The 16,250-nt window shown below is 36.8% G+C and overlaps 1 protein-coding gene across 2 annotated transcripts in view; it reads left to right on the plus strand.

Moving 5' to 3' along the window:
* Positions 1 to 16,250, plus strand: part of IBTK (inhibitor of Bruton tyrosine kinase) — a 54,011-nt gene that overhangs the window by 11,691 nt on the left and 26,070 nt on the right. For both annotated transcript variants that reach the window (XM_014877810.2, XM_014877811.2), the window contains exons 4-15: positions 275 to 399; positions 1,251 to 1,361; positions 2,572 to 2,742; positions 3,851 to 3,968; positions 5,721 to 5,901; positions 7,799 to 7,922; positions 11,028 to 11,205; positions 11,890 to 12,064; positions 12,878 to 13,471; positions 14,821 to 14,907; positions 15,798 to 15,880; positions 15,983 to 16,020. In XM_014877810.2, the coding sequence (XP_014733296.2) occupies positions 275 to 399; positions 1,251 to 1,361; positions 2,572 to 2,742; positions 3,851 to 3,968; positions 5,721 to 5,901; positions 7,799 to 7,922; positions 11,028 to 11,205; positions 11,890 to 12,064; positions 12,878 to 13,471; positions 14,821 to 14,907; positions 15,798 to 15,880; positions 15,983 to 16,020 (1,985 nt within the window). The remainder of the gene's footprint in view (positions 1 to 274; positions 400 to 1,250; positions 1,362 to 2,571; positions 2,743 to 3,850; positions 3,969 to 5,720; positions 5,902 to 7,798; positions 7,923 to 11,027; positions 11,206 to 11,889; positions 12,065 to 12,877; positions 13,472 to 14,820; positions 14,908 to 15,797; positions 15,881 to 15,982; positions 16,021 to 16,250) is intronic.

A 16,250-nucleotide genomic window follows, 5' to 3' on the forward strand; every position in this document is an offset into this window, starting at 1 on the left:
TACATGTACCAGTGTATACAATATTTTCTGGTTTTAATTGGAACCTCATAAATTGTGAGATGCCTGATGCTAATGTTGATCATTTGTACAATATTACTGGAATATTTTGTCATGGTACCTTACTTCTGATAATATTAAATGTTTTGAAAATTCAGTTTTAGGTTAAAAAAAATTCCTCTTCAATTTTTAGATAGAAATAGCAATTGTTTGTTGAAGTCAATGTGTGCAACAATGGTAAATTTACAAGCTTCAGAGAGAATCTTTTTCATTACAGATCCCACGGAAGTCTACACCTGGGGAAGCAATATAAATTTTACTTTGGGTCATGGTGGTCAGCAGGGTAGACATCATCCTGAATTGGTGGACCTTTTTCCTCGGAATGGCGTGTATATTAAACAGGTATTCTTAATATATTACATAGGCACGTCTCTTGGTGAGAGGTGTGTAAGGGGGAAAAAGTAACCAAGGAGATATGAAGTGTTGAAGATTTCCATGGAAAAAACAGTTCTTAGTGCCTTCCCTTCTCTGCCTACCTCTGTACCTCCCTGCAAACCCCAAGCACCTTTACTAAAATTGTGGTTCTCTGTTTTAGTGGAGGGAATGGGGTTTTATACACTTTACTTTGGATAGATGGTTTGTATATCATTAAATACACTCAAAAGCTTAATACTTCTGTAACTGTTTTGAGCTGCTGACTTCCTGTGCTACGCCAGTACTGAACTGAAATGGAATAATAAATATGCTTGGTACATGTTGAATTAAAATTCATCTTGTATTAAAAGCAGCATGTGCTGTTAAGCACATTTCATGTAGCAGTATCTTTGTCTCTAATAACTTACTGGGACTTCAGTTTGAGAATATATGAAAACTTGAGCAAACATTCAGGGCAGACAATCTGTGCTGCAGTCTTAACATGTTTTCTTTGGCATTTCTGAGGCAGCATCGTGGACCTTAGAACTCAGTCTTTTGAGTTTCTGCTAGCCTGTGGGGCTGTGATTGATATTATTTTAATAAACTGAAAGCTGTTCTCATCTCTTCAAGTAGGTTAAGGCAGTATGTAATATGTTTAAATAAAATATTTTATGTGTCCTATGATTTAATACCAGTATCTTCCTTGTATTTTCATGAACATATCTTTATAAAGCAGAACTTCTTGACAAAGTACTTACGGCAGGTGTTTTCAGATTATCCAAGAAAATTAATTTGTCCTATGTTGCCTCTTCCCCATCCATTTTTTGCTCTTTTTCCAGGTGGTACTCTGCAAATTCCACTCTGTGTTCCTGTCCCACAAAGGCCAAGTGTATACATGTGGACATGGACAAGGAGGGCGCTTGGGTCATGGTGATGAACAAACATGCTTGGTATGCTATCTTGTGTTATTTCTTGTAGTCTAGTATTATGTTTGTTTTATTTCTAACAGCAAGTCTAAGAAAGAAATTAGAGTTTTTATCAGTATACTTTCAAAATGAATTTGCTGTTCATTTTAAACCAAACCCCTTACTTCCCACAAAGTAACAGGAAAACTTCTCCAGTGCTAATAGTGAGGTGGCAGAGAGTAGAGGAATGTGCATTTAATTATTTAACTTCACTTTGGCTTCAGATAGTTAGGTGCTGTGGTCAAACTTGTGTTATGGCTGAGTTAATTTAAAGGCCAACTGATGCTAGATAAGTGGAAGCGAATATTTTTTGGCTGGGCTTTTTGGCAGAGAAACAGCAGTACAGTACTGTGAAGCTGTAGTGGCAGGAAGAGGGATGGTAGGGTTTTTTACTTTTTACTAGACTTATGCAACTTAAGTGAAAAGTCACTAGTCGTTTTCATTTGAATAGTACATTGTTGCAATGCACAAAACTAAAATTTGAGAAGACTAAGATATGATGACAATACAATTCTTAGACTTAAGCATCTTATCCTACCTTGTAGTGTGCATTTATCTTGCAGCACAGTAATTTAAAAAAAATTTCTAATATCAAGTATCTGATACAACTTGGTATTCTGTTGCTAAATGCTATAGTGGAGAGTGGAGCTCAAATGTACCTTTTTTTTTCCTTAAGAAAGTAATTCTGATAAATTAGTATTTTTTTTCAAATTGCTTCCCAAAATTATAATGTTACATAGTTGAATAAAGGAGAAGTCATATTAGTGCATGAAGACTCAAAGATACAGAACTGCTTCCTTATTCTGTGAAATTTCATTAGGATTATTCTGTGTTGGAGGAATATAGCTTTAGTGTTTGTGGTATTTAAAATACCACATGATAGTTAATATTTTTTCAGCTGTCCTGAAGACATAGTTTCCAATCGAATTTCAGAACAGCTGATTTTAAATTCATCTCCCATGATAGCAAAGTACATTTCCCTGATAGCATTTTAAATGAAAGTAATTAATCTTACTGCACTGGATGTGGTTGTTATGTTAATGAATGTGTTGTGTGTTCAAATGCATTTTATCTTTATTTCTATATTTGGTCATGACTTTCTGTTGGTGTAACTTTAGTTTCATAGGTGGCCACTGGTTAGTAACAAACCAATATGCTTTTATATCAACTTTTTTTTTTTTTTCCCCTCATCCAGGTTCCAAGACTTGTGGAAGGCTTAACTGGTCATCAATGCTCCCAGATAGCTGCAGCTAAGGATCATACTGTTGTTCTAACAGAAGATGGATATGTTTACACATTTGGTTTAAATACTTTCCATCAATTGGGTATTCTTCCTCCTCCTTCTAATTGCAGTGTTCCTAGACAGGTAAAAATAACATCAGTCAAAGCTTGATTGTTTGGTGGTGGTGTTTTTGTTTTTCTTAACAAAAAAATAAAATGTGAAGATTATAAAAATAACTCCTAAACTTTTTCAGAACAGCAAAGTTTAATGTGAGTTCACATAAATCTTGATTCTATATTATCAGACATCTCAGATCTTAACTGTGTTCTGATAAATGTCTTAGTTTGTAACCTCAACAATACCAAAATTTGTAGTGTGAAGTATGATACAGGGTACAACTGCCAACATCCTTTTTTTCCCTCTTCCCCAAATTGTTCTGTAGCTGAAGTATTAATAGGTATGTATCACTTGAGAGTCATGCTCTTAACTCCTTTTGAATCATTGGATGATGGCTCTCAGGGTTTGATCGTTATGTCCTTTGCTGGAAGCATTGGAGTCAGTGCTTTGGGAAGAGTTGTGACGGGGAACAGGGGGTATGGGCATCAAGAACTTAACTTTATTTCTATGCCTAATCTCTAAATTTAATTTTTATAATAAGAAAATAAGCTTTAGCTTCATCTGAAGTAGAACAACATGGCAATATCAGTGTTGTGAAAGTAAAAAAGAATGATTGGCCAAAATGCAACAGGGTAGTGTTATGGGGTACCATGTGTTCTTCTGTAGTGTAATGACAGCTCTATAGCCACGGTATTTGCTGTGATTTTATCATCTTAATCTGGAAAAGTCAAGTTAAATGTGACGTATGGAATTAGTAATGTAGTTTTCTGCAGTGTCTTTAGGCCATTAGGACTTGGAAGTTTAAACTTCTAGCTGACATTTTGCAGCACCTGAATCTTCTGTGGCTGTGCTATACATGTCCTGTTCAGTCTTGTTCAACATCTTATGCATGAAGACACCTTAAGGAGACTTGATCTCAGTTCTGATTAGATAATACAAAAAAGTTTAGTTCTTTTTGTCATTAGTGCAATAGTGTCCCACTTGACAAGCTTCTGAAATAGCCTGATTTATTAGACTGTATGTGGATTGATATTAGTGCTTCATTCTTAAGGAGTTAAATGTCATCAGAAGTTTGTACATGTGAAATTCACCTGTTGCTTCTTAATATTAAGATGTACTTTGGATTTGTGCTTAGGTTCAGGCAAAAAACCTGAAAGGTAGAATGGTGATTGGAGTGGCTGCAGGCAGATTCCATACTGTGCTATGGACTAAGGAAGCAGTGTATACCATGGGGCTGAATGGCGGCCAACTAGGTAAGGTAGAAGCATTCTGAAAGTAAAACCCAGCCATTGAAAGATGTTGTTCATGCTTAACTGTCATCTGCTTCTTAGAACAGAAGCCTGGGTGAAGCTCTTTTCTCTCTTTTTTTTTTTTTTTTTTTAACCAATGATGACATCATCCCTTCACACTTCTTTTGAAGAATATTTTTCATTCTACCAGTTACTTTTACATTTTGAGATGATAGGAACTAGTCAGATTTAGCTCTCATTTGAACTCTTTATAACTTTTACCTTCCAAGCATCTTTTGTGGTCCTGCTGCTGGAGACTTTGAGGAAACAGAATGTCACTGTTTGTGCTGGAAATTATTCCAAGGCATGCTTGTCTCCTTCCAGCAATCTGACTGGCACTACATTTAATAAATAGTAAATAAGCTAGCCTTCAGCTCTCTTGTCTATGCCCTTCTTTCATCAAGCACTGTAAACATGCTACTGATAACTTTTTCCATACTAACTTTTTAAAGTGAAATACTTGCCTATATCTAGATTTTTTTCAGCAATACCATTACCAGAATATTCAGTTAACTCTATCTTATTCTGAAGTCAAGAAAGAACCTTTTAAAAATATATTACCAAATAGTGAACTTGATTTGTTGTATGAATGGGGCATTTTAATTGCTTTTATCTTTTTTAATAAACAGGTATTGCTGTAGTGGTTTGGATTTGCATTTTTGCAGTTTTGGGTCTATGTGCAAACAAAATTGTTAGCTATCTCTGGTACTTAGAGTTAATCTGCATCAGCTCTGGCCTCAGGTTCCACCTCTTTTTGTGTTTCTATGTTAAGGTGTCAAAGGTATGTGAAAAAACTTGTCTTTTTCAGAGAAATACCTTACTAATAAATATCTTCTTGGTTTTTCTTGCCATTTTTTTATATGCAGCCATCATACAAGCTTTTTTTTGTGGTTGCATGTGTTGTTGGGATTATTCTGGCTAGCATGTGGCGCAGTGCAGTACCATAGAGAGACAGTAATTGAATCTTAAGTGATCTTAGCTGTGTCAGCTGGACACTATGGCAGACCTGTGGTGGTAAGATGTTTGAGCATAGCCCTGCATTGTCGATGGCAGGGTTGCTTCCAGCTCTAGAGGGAGCTCAGCTGTTTGTTTCTCAGTGTCTGTACCCTGCTCTGCTCTGCGGTGCAGGCATAAGTGCTCTGCACACTAAACAGGATTATACCATGTGTGAGATTCCTGATGTCAGGTTTCTCGTTGCAACAGAGCAGAAATTGCCTGTTTTTATTTTTTTAATGTTATCAGAGATCTTGCATTAACAGCTCCAACCGTTTCTGCTTCATGTAACTGCTGCCTTCATGCTTACCTGCAGTTACAGTAATTTTTTTGAAAAGCTTACTTTTTTTGTCTTCTAGTGTCTGAAATAACCTGTAGTTTATACCAGCGTTATGGTATTTCTACTGCCTTGATTTTCATATGATGAAATAAATATTCTTTCTTTGGAATCAAAGCACAGTACCACCACATTAAATAGCTTCCCTGTCGAATATGCCTTACTTCATTTTTATGTATCAGGTCTTGGTTTTTGGGTGTTTGTAGTGAACTAACAAGTAGATGTGGTGGGTCTCATTTGTCTAAATATTTTGAAGAAAGATTGGCCTGCTACCTAAAAAATCTTTTGGAATTTAAAGGTTCTTCAAAGTAGCATCACAAAGTATTCTTTAACTGCACAAAGTGTGGAATGGCAAATAATTTTTTGGGGTGTGTTGTATTTTCTAGGCTATCTGCTGGATCCTAATGGAGAAAAATGTGTAACTGTACCTCGCCAAGTCTCTGCTCTACACCATAAAGACATCTCTGTGTCCCTGGTCTCTGCAAGTGATGGTGCTACAGTATGTGTTTCTGAAAGAGGAGATATTTACTTACTTGCAGACTATCAGTGCAAAAAGATAGCTTCAAAGTATGTGCTACTTTCTAATTTGTTATGAACAATAGGGGAAGATTTCACTGTAGTTGTATACTTGCAAGCTATTTTAAAGATTTTTGTTCATAAAGTACAGAAAATACAGTGGTGCCCTGTGCTTTATTAATTCGTAGTTCTTTCATATGAACTAGGGCTATCATTTTTGTGTGTTTTATTTGCTTTTTGGTTTCTTTTTTACAAGAGGCTAAGGTGCCACTTGCTGTTTACCAAAGATATTAAAAAAAACACATTAGGAGGAAATATTTTGTGCCATAAGTTTAAAAACATTGAAGCTGGTATTTTTTCTTCCTCTGATACACTCAATTTGTCTAATTGCATCTTGGTAGAGACATTGAAGATCTGCTATTCTGTTTATTTATGGTATGATTTTGAATCAGTAATCTGGGGTCTGAATTTTCTAATTAATGTGTAGATACAGTATGTTATAGAGTAATTTTGATTGCAAGAAGGACATTGTAAAATCATCTGGTCCATACGAGAAAACCAGGATGTAAAACCTGTTGGAGAAGCTGGATTCTTGTCTCATGAATTTAGGAAAATATTTACTCCTGTTCTCTTTTACTTAGTTTGCAGTGACAGATTAGAATTGATTTTTTTAGATTTGATTTTTCCCAGATAACTCCCCCTTAATTTTTCAGCTTTGCTTTGAATTCTAACAGTACTTATTGACATATTATAGCTTAATGATTGCCTTATACTTCATTTCTACATGATTGCAAGTGAAGGTGTTGACACTTGTAGAAACTTAATGCCATGTGTCTCGGTTTGAAAGACAGGTATTTTCTAAGGAAAGGCGAGAACCCCTTTCCTGAGATGCAGAGTGCAACCCCCTCCCTTCTAATTATTATAGTTTCGAATTAGAGGATGTCAGGCAGAAGATATGGGGATAGGAATAACAATTCTTTACTAGTATATCTAACAAGGCAAACAGCAGAAACAACAACAGCTAGAAAAATTGACAACAGAACAGAACAGTGTAGCTCAGTTCCAGTCCCTTTGGCCAAGGCCCTCTCCCTACGCTCAGTTCCCGGTGCTGTGGGCAGGGCAGGGCTCGCTCAGCTGAAGGCGCTGGGTGATGGCAGCAGGGCCCAGGGCTGAGAGGGATGGAGGAGCCACTCCCCCCTCACGGTGTCGGTCGTGGTGCTTGGCAGAGTGTCCGGAGGCAGTAAGGGTGAGGTGGGAGAGCAGCAGAGCGATATCCAACGGCAGGGAACATGGATCTCGGTGCTGGGATGGCAGGGGAGATGCTAGATTTGAGCACGGGCCATCCTCCTACCACTCCACGAGCCAAGCAAGAGACCCAGAGAGCCCGCCCCAGACCCCTGTCCCACCTTTCATTTTCCGGTGTCCCCCTATCCCCCATCCTCCTGCGAGAGAAAACTATTGCTACTGAGGTGTAGCCACAAATACTTGGCATAACAATGGGAAAAATTCCACAGAAAGAAAAGGGAACAATTCAACCCCCAACACCATGTCCTGTGCTCTTATACTAATCAACTGAGAAACCAAGATCTAGTGAACCCCTGAGAAATTACTTGCTGGGATAGGATTGATGTTTTAATACTGAATAATTTTTTGTAATGATGAAATAAAAGCTACATCATCTACTGATTTTCACTCATGGAATTTTATGAAGGACTTCTAGATATACAATGTGATATGCATAAAAACAAGCAAAAGTTGTAGTCTGCTGTAATATTAGCATTTATGTTAATAGTACCAGTAGGATGAAACTAAACATAAGTAATTTTTTGGTGTCACTGCCTCAACTTTATTTTTTTACTGCTTGTCTGAATGAAAAAGCTAACTGTCATAGAACCAACATTAAGTACACAACAGGAAAACACTAATTTAACCTTTTGTGTTCTTTCAGACAGCTGAACCTTAAAAAAGTTCTTGTCAGTGGGGGATATTTGGAATATAAAGTAGATACTCAGCATCTTAAAGAAAATGGAGGTCAAAAGACTTGCATTCTGGCACTGGATGAAGCTGGAAGAGTAAGTTACCATAATTATATAGCAGGCTGCATAGTGATTAATCAAACTGTAAACATAAACAAACATAAACAGGACAAAATAATGCATAGAAAAAAACCAATTTCACAGAATCATATAATGTGCTGAGTTGGAAGCGACCCACGAGGATCACCAAGTCCAGATCCTGGCCTTAAAAAGGACCATCCCCAAGTCCACATCCCACAGCACACTAGGTGCAGAGCATTGTCCAAATGCTTCTTGAACTCTGTCACGGTTGGTGCTAGTTGCTCACCCATCCCTTGATGTGTTTATCCAGCTGTGTGCTGGACATTTTGTTCAGAAGGATCCTGTGATAAACAGTATCAAAAGCTCTGCTGAAATCCAAAAAGATTGTGTAAACTGGCTTCCCTTGGTGTCAGCTACATGGGTTACCTTGTCAAAGGAAGTCAGATTTGATAAGAAGGACTTTCCCCTCATGCAGCCATGCTGGCTGTAACCAGTGACCACATCGTCTTTCAGGTGTTTTTCAACACCTCACAGAATAATCTTCTCCACAACTTTACCACGCACTGAAGTGAGACTGACAGACTTTAGATTGTGGGGTTCTCTTCTTACCCTTCTTGAAAACTGGGACAACGTTCTTCAGTAGCTGGAACCTCTCTTGATTTCCAAGACTGCTCAAAAATCAAGAAAGGCTTTGGGATGACATCAGCTAGTGCTTTAAGGATTCTTGGATGAATCCCAGCAGGCCCCATAGCTTTGTAGGGATGCAGCAGGAGCATCCGATCCCATGCAGATTCAGGGTTGACTGGGAGTTGATCATTCTCACAGTCATGGTCCTCTAGCTCAGGGCACTGAGACCCCCTTGTTGAAGAGAGAGGCAAAGAATGTGTTAAACCCTTGTGCCTTTTCTGTGCCTCTGTTTGTGAGGTGACCCTCCTCACCCTGTAATGGGCTGATGTTGCTCTTATGCTGCCTATTGCCATTAATATATTTGAAAAAGCTCTTTTTATTTTTTCCTCAGTCAGTTTGTTTCTGTAGAGTTGCTGGTGATTTTTTTTTTTATATTAGGGCCATGGGAAGATTACGGAAGTAATGTACAGTAGTTTATTTTTAAATCTATAGACTTCTAATGACTTTTCAATGAAGGTGTGAACTTCGTTTTTACATACACATTAGTCGTTATATACTGTATATGGTTTAGGTTCTTTTTGTTGGTGTTTTTTTTGATTCCCATCTCTTCATCCCACTTACCCCAGGCACCTTTACACCTTTCAGAAGTTTTAGAGCCTTTGCTGAAACACAGCTGTTTTGTAGATGAAATGTCCCTTTTATTGTCAAAATGTTGCACCTAAACACGGCGTGTGAATTATTTAATATTTAAGTGGAGATGCTATGTTGTCTTAGAATTGGAATGCCATGGTGAATTTTTAGTTTTTTTCTCTTATTCTTTTTAAAGTACTGGTTTTTTACAGGACCCTACAAAATCCTTTTTCTCGATCTGCTGAGATCTCAACCTTCGCTGCCATCTGGTGGTGTTTGCAAAGAATCTTTTCCTACTGAAATGCCTTCTTAAAGAATGTTAAAAACAGAGCTTGTATATCAAAATAAGGAGCAATGTGGTTATTTCCTTTTCTTTCCTCGCATTTGGCTGAATTATATTTTGAGATGATATTATCTTTTCATTAGGTCATTAGTTGTCTCAGAGATTATAAACTTCCAATTCAGTATTTGATCATGTGAGGTGTAGCCTCTAGCATTTGTAGTATTGGCAGTGCCTCTTCAACACCTTTGGGACACTGCTTTAGCAGTAAGAAACTATTTGATCTTCCTGCATTAGAGGACCTGTGTCCATGTACATTTCATCTCTTTGCCTGTTGAATACTGAACAAGTACTGGGATCTTTAGTGCTTTCAGGCATTATAAATTGAGCAAGGAGAGGGATGGGATCTTAACACTTGTATTTCATGAATCAATACTTCCTGGTCTGGCTTGATTGCACTTTCTTTAAGAGAGTACTGTTTAGCCTAGAAAATGAAAGTCACAAGGTGAATCTTGTATATATATACTTGAAGAGAAGACGTAAAGAAGATAGAGCCAGGCTATTTTCAGTGCTGCTCAGAGCCAGTACCAGAGGCAGTGGGCACAAACTGAAGGAGAGGAAGCTCTACCTGAATATCAGAAAGCATTGAGGGTGGTCCAGCACTGTCACAGGTTATCAATTAAAGTTGTGAAATCACTATCCTTGGAAAAAATCAAAAGCTATCTGGACATGTTCCTGGGCAATTGACTCTGGCTGATCCTGCTTGAGCAGAGGATTGGACTAGACAACCTCCAGAGATCTCTTTCAATTTTAAACATTCTGTGATTCGTAAGGCTCAAGGCAGGGGAAAGGAAATAGGTTATTCAAGTTCTTCTGTCCCCTCCTTATGTAGATGCTAACAGACCTGTGCACGTCCTTCAGTGGGAGAGAATGAAGGCCTGACTTTAGCACTGCTAATGCCACATTTGGGCTTTACCTTGCTTGGGGCTATCTTTCAGACATGTACAGTGTACTTTGTTGGGGTCTTGCTGTGCATGCAGTGCTTCATATTCATGAGGGTTTTGAAGTTTGTGTTTGGTCATGATCTCCATTCCAAACCTTGACTGGTACAGGGAAATTTGAGATTCTTGTCAAACAATTAACAGGAAATGGTTTAAATTTCCAGTGTGCTATCTTTGAATTTTGTCTGACTTATAAACAAATCAGTTGGACAAATCTGTAAATTAAGAACTAGATAAAACTTGTTTCCTGGCTTGACACCTTTTACTCTCTTCTCAAGATGTCAGTAAAACCTGTTTCATAGATGACTGCTGTGAAGATATTTGAGTATTCAGAGAAGCTTTTCAAATAGCCTTCATGAGCAAAGGGATCTTGATATCATGACAGATTTTCCCTGTTTTACTTGTGCATTCTCTCTAATAGATGCTTATAACACTTTATCCTAAAATTGTGAAGAATGTCTTTCTCCTTTTATGTGCAATTTTGAGTTGGCATGTTCTTGTGTTACAAAAGTATCGTGTAATATATAACTGCTTTTAAATGATATGAAAATTTTCCCTTTCTTTAAAAATTTGATATTGTAGGTGTTTTGTTGGAAGTCATCGAACAACTCCATGAAGCAGTGTCGTTGGGTGTATGGCCGGCAAGTCTTCATGTCTGATGTTGCATTGAATGGGAATGAAATAATGTTTGTCACACATGATGGTGAAGCCTTTACAGGGAAGTGGCTGGAAGAAGGGAAAAAAAGCTCAGAAAAGAAAGGTTAGCTGTCATTTTTTTTTTGTGATTTTTAAGTACTTTTAAATCAGTAAAAAAGTTTAATTGAATCTTTAGAGCCTCTAACAGTATTATGTAGTAAGTTTGTTCTTTCCTCTGTGACTGACAGTTTTTGACATTGACTGCTACTGTACTCTTTCCTTAGTAATACTACTCTGCAGCCTTCAGTTACCCTTTAGGTGGAGATTTCTGGGAAGAAAAATACTTCTGAAGAATAATAGTAACACAATGGTCTAGTGTAATGATCTTGTCACATATTAGATGATGAATCCTAGGAGAAGTGGTATTGAGCAAAAGAAAGAGCATGTACTTGCTTGCACTGCTAAGTCTGTGATACCTGTTTCCCAGTCCCTTATCTGGGCACAATTCAGGGTCCAAAGCAACATCCACCTTATTAACTTGGCTCGTATTGCTGAAAGTAGGTCCTGATGGTTTGTTTTTCTGCAAGGAACATACCTGTCTCATATAGGACAAGATTTTAAGTGAAACTGTCAGCTCTCCTCCTATATATTCTATAAATAAGCAAGCTGAAATCTTCAGCATTGTTTAGCCTTATTCAGTTACTCCATCAATGGACATACTGAGTCAGTCTTTCCTTTTTGTTGCATTAGTTGTATTTTAATTAGCAGGATCTTTCTGTGATGTGTGTTCATTTTTTTTTTTTACCAGAACTTGTATCAAGCCTTCAGCATCCTTCATGTGATGTGTCCTGTGAACATGATACAACCAGTGTGTATGAAAGAATTCGACTTCAGAAGCTGACTTTTGTCCACCGAGCTGTCAGTATTGCCACTGATCCAAGTGGCTGTAATTTTGCTGTATTACAGTCAGATCCTAAAACCAGGTATATTTAAGATAACAACCGCTGTAATTTTTCCTTTTTTTTTGTGTTTGATTGAGATTGAATAATTCCTTTCCAAACAGTTTTTTGGCTCATACAGAAGTCACAGTAAATACAGTTATCCATACTGCTAGAGAATAGCACATAATTTTATAGTAATTATGTTGAAGTTAGCTGAAGGCCTCAGCTTATGTATTTGCATAATAATAGACAGTATTGATGTTTTATCTGAAGTGTTTAAGGCAAGCATTTGCCATGTATTTCCTAACACACTCTGAGCTCTAAATACTGTAGAAATTCTCCACTTCAGTAATCAGCAATAATCAGCTTTTAAATAAAAGTGACAAGTGAATTTTTGTTTGTTTGGAAAGAGCTGTATAAAGTAAAATAAATAGAATACTGGACTATGTTTCTTATGCTCTCTGAATAGTTTCTGACATTTGTGATAAATAACTAAACATTAGCCTTTTTTCCATATTGCTTTAGTTTGAAATACAGCAAGCATTTCTGTGTTTTCATGTTGGAAAAATGAGAGAGTTCTGATAATACTGGTACAGTATGAAGGCAAAATACTATATTTGATATACTGAAGCTAGACAAGTCTTATTTATGTAGTTAAATTGCCTAAATACCATATTATTAGAGTTATTTTTGTAAAAAATGGGACAAAAAATGTTGAGCAGTGCAGCAGTGTAAGAAAAAAAACAAAGAAACCAAATGGAAACATTATCTTCTTCATTAAACATAGTATGTAAAATGTGATGAGGGTTGTAATGTATTTAATTTTGTTTGATTATGGATTTAATTTTGTTCTAGTCTCTATGAAATTCCAAGTGTGTCACTATCAAGTTTTGGAATGGATTTTGGCAAACTTTTGGACGAAACAGATGAAATGGACAGCATCCATGATGTGACTTTTCAGATTGGCACAAGAATGTACCCCGTGCATAAATACATCTTGGCTGTACGCTCCGAATTCTTCAAGAAGCTCTTTGTTTCCAGTGACAACCAGCTAGACACTCCAGACATCTACCGTAAAGATGAAGATGCTGTTGGATGTGATCTCTATGTAATTGAGAAAGTCCATCCAGATCTGTTTGCATACCTTCTGCAGTTCATATACACTGATACTTGTGATCTTTTGACTCATGGTTATAAGCCAAAAATCTCCTTTAAAGAAAAATCAGATGAATATCAAGATACTTTAATTTCTAATCTCAGCAAAATGAGCTTTGATGAAAATGTCAATGGAAAGTCTGCATTTGAGATTTATAGAAATAATCAAGTGCAAGTTATAAATGAAAAACAGAAGAGCAAATCTAAAAAAGGCAAAGCTGGTGATGAAGCTAACCTCATTAAAATGTTGCAAAGTGCAGCAAAGAAATTTGGGCTCAGCAATTTAAGTGGAAGGTAGGTGAAAGGAAATGCATTTATATTTTGATGAGCTCTCCATGGAGTTTTTTTATGTAAGCTGATCTAACTTCAGCTGTTATGACAATAGTGGAAATGAAGACACTGATGTTAGAATAGAAACTAGGGGGAGATGATGTGGAGATGCTACTTAGGAACTGACTGGGCTTATTTCCAGTACATATAAGAGTTTCAGGTTGGTAGGTGGTGAGTTATTCCATCACTGTTTGGGCATCACTTGTTTTGCATCTGCTCATTCTGTTAGCATTATTACTATTTTCCATTTTTTTTCCTGCCTTATTAAAACTGTCTATCTCAACCCACGAATTTTACTATTTTTTCCCCAGTTCTCTCCCCCATCCCACTGGTGGGTGGTGAGGGCAGAGTGAGTGATTGTGTGGTCTTTAGTCAGACAAGTTAAGCCATGACAGTATCCTCTAAGGCATGAGCTCTGTGGGATTTATGTCTGATGTAAATCATCTGACTTTCCAAAAGATTGTCATAAACCATCAGTAATTGTTGTGTTAGAGACAGCTGATCTGAGTTTTGGACTTTATAATATCTACACAGTGGTCGGTCGTCTGGCAGTTTTTTCACAGACAGCAAACGTGTTTAGTATAAAACAGCATAAAGTAAAGTTAAACTCTTGTTCAACTGATGTAATTTTTATGTTACATAGTGAAACAAATGGAACTGAGATCAAATGTCTCTGTAGAACTGCATTAATCAGTTTGGGTTTTTTCCTTTTGCATTTGTCCTTTCAAAAGAGGCAAATTAGCTTTTTCAGGATAGTTTTCACTGTACTTCTTGCATGCACAGCCAAGATGTGAAGCTGCTGCTAAAACTGTTCCTAAGTAACATTTCCTTGGTAAGGTACTTGGCCTTTAAAGGTGCATTACTTTGTAATCTGCCAGCAGCACTCCTGTGTCTTTACCATCCCATTCACAAGCCTCCTTGAGGAATTAGGATGCTAAAAAAGCCTGTGCTGAAACTTGCATCTCTTCCCAACAGCTGTCTTTGCTCAGTTTACTGACTGGTAGCAATAATGTAGATTGCTAATGTCTAGATTTTTGACACTGTGGTATTGAACTTTGGTCTTAACTATACAGTATAGGTTTCATCTAAGATAATAAATACATATCTAAGATGTGGAAAGAATATCAGTTACATTTTACATCCTCCTTGAAAACTTTTCAAGTAACAACTGGCTCTTTCTGTTTTTGTATGATGATTCATTTTCATGTTCACAATATGAGCCCACTGAAGACCTGTTACTTTGTGAAACTGTTCTTAATGGTTTGAACTGTATACTAATTGTATTGCTTATTATTAATGTTAATAATTTGCAGGCTGGATGGAGTAAGATTAGAAAATGGAAAAATTAATGTTGTCAACAAGAAGAATGGGAACAAACCAAAGTTAAATCAGAAGAAATGGTAAATTTTTTTTTAATCATGTTTCCCCTACCCCACCATCTTCCTCTTATGTCATCTCTTTACCTGTTAAGTGTGGGCTAAGGTTGATCCAGCTGCATTTTAACTTCTGGTGTGCAGTTTTCTCCATCACAGTGAGTCAGGTTTGGAAGTTCTCTGTAGATATGTATAGACTTGATCTGTAAACGAGTAATTGAGGATAGATTATGTGTGGTATATCTTTGTTTCTTTTTACTGTACCTTAATGTGTTCTGTGGATTAACTGTGTCGTAGAATGCGTATGCCAGGAGAAATGCTATGGGTAATCCAGTCAAAAGCAATTTGACTTCTTTAAATCTGCTTTCAGTGACTGTAAGACTACATGGGTTGGAAATAAGGAAATGCATAGTATGTTTTCTAATTTGCTTTTAATATAATTCCATTGATGTGATTGAGTTACTTATACCTGAAGTCCTGAATAGCCTATTTATATAGGAAAAGCAACGTTGCATGAAAGTAATCTTTTTACAGAATTCAGATTCATTCTTAAAATGCATCATCAAGGCCTATGGTACCTTGTGGTATTGAAGAAATAGGCAACAGAGACCTTTTAAGATTGACTAAAATTAGACATAATTAATTTGTTTAGTCATAGCATTTTTGAAACAGTAATTGACTGTATTTTGAAGGAAATATCTCATATGGAATTTTTAAAGCTCATCTTTGACAAAAAAATTCTCCCTTGGAAAGTATTGTGCCTGTACTTTTGGGTTCATGTTCTGTGATATTATTAGAGTTCAGCGTATTTTATGTCAAAGGATAAATCCTAACTTGTTAAAGTAAGCATTTATTTGTAGGTTTTATAACTTGTAGCTGCTCTGAGTACAGTTCTGATGCTATTAAATATCTTCTAGTTCATACCTCTGCGATGTCACCCTGAAATCTTTAGATGGAAAGGAATTCCCGTGTCATAAGTGTGTACTTTGTGCAAGACTTGGTATGTGTGTGTATTTTTATATATATTTATATAACATAAGTTATATTGTCTTTTTAAACTGTCTTTTTATTGCATCTTGAACTGAAATGCCTTTCTTTACAGATTATTTTCACAGCATGTTAAGCAGCTCATGGATTGAGGTAAGTTTTCCAAAACCATGTGTGGTGGTATGTTTTTGTTGCATCAAATAAGTGACAGCTTTTCAGTTTTTCCTAGAATAGCATATGCTAAATAGTAGGGAAAAGGAAGGGTTGGATTCTTTGATTCCGTTTGCAAGAGAAGAAACTCCACAAGCCGCATTTGTGGTTACTCTGTATTTGTACTATTGAGATTGTGTATTAAATGAGAGTAACAAATGTAATACTGCATT

The sequence above is a fragment of the Sturnus vulgaris genome, chromosome 3, assembly GCF_052056855.1.
Source record: "Sturnus vulgaris isolate bStuVul1 chromosome 3, bStuVul1.hap1, whole genome shotgun sequence".
NCBI lineage: Eukaryota > Metazoa > Chordata > Aves > Passeriformes > Sturnidae > Sturnus > Sturnus vulgaris.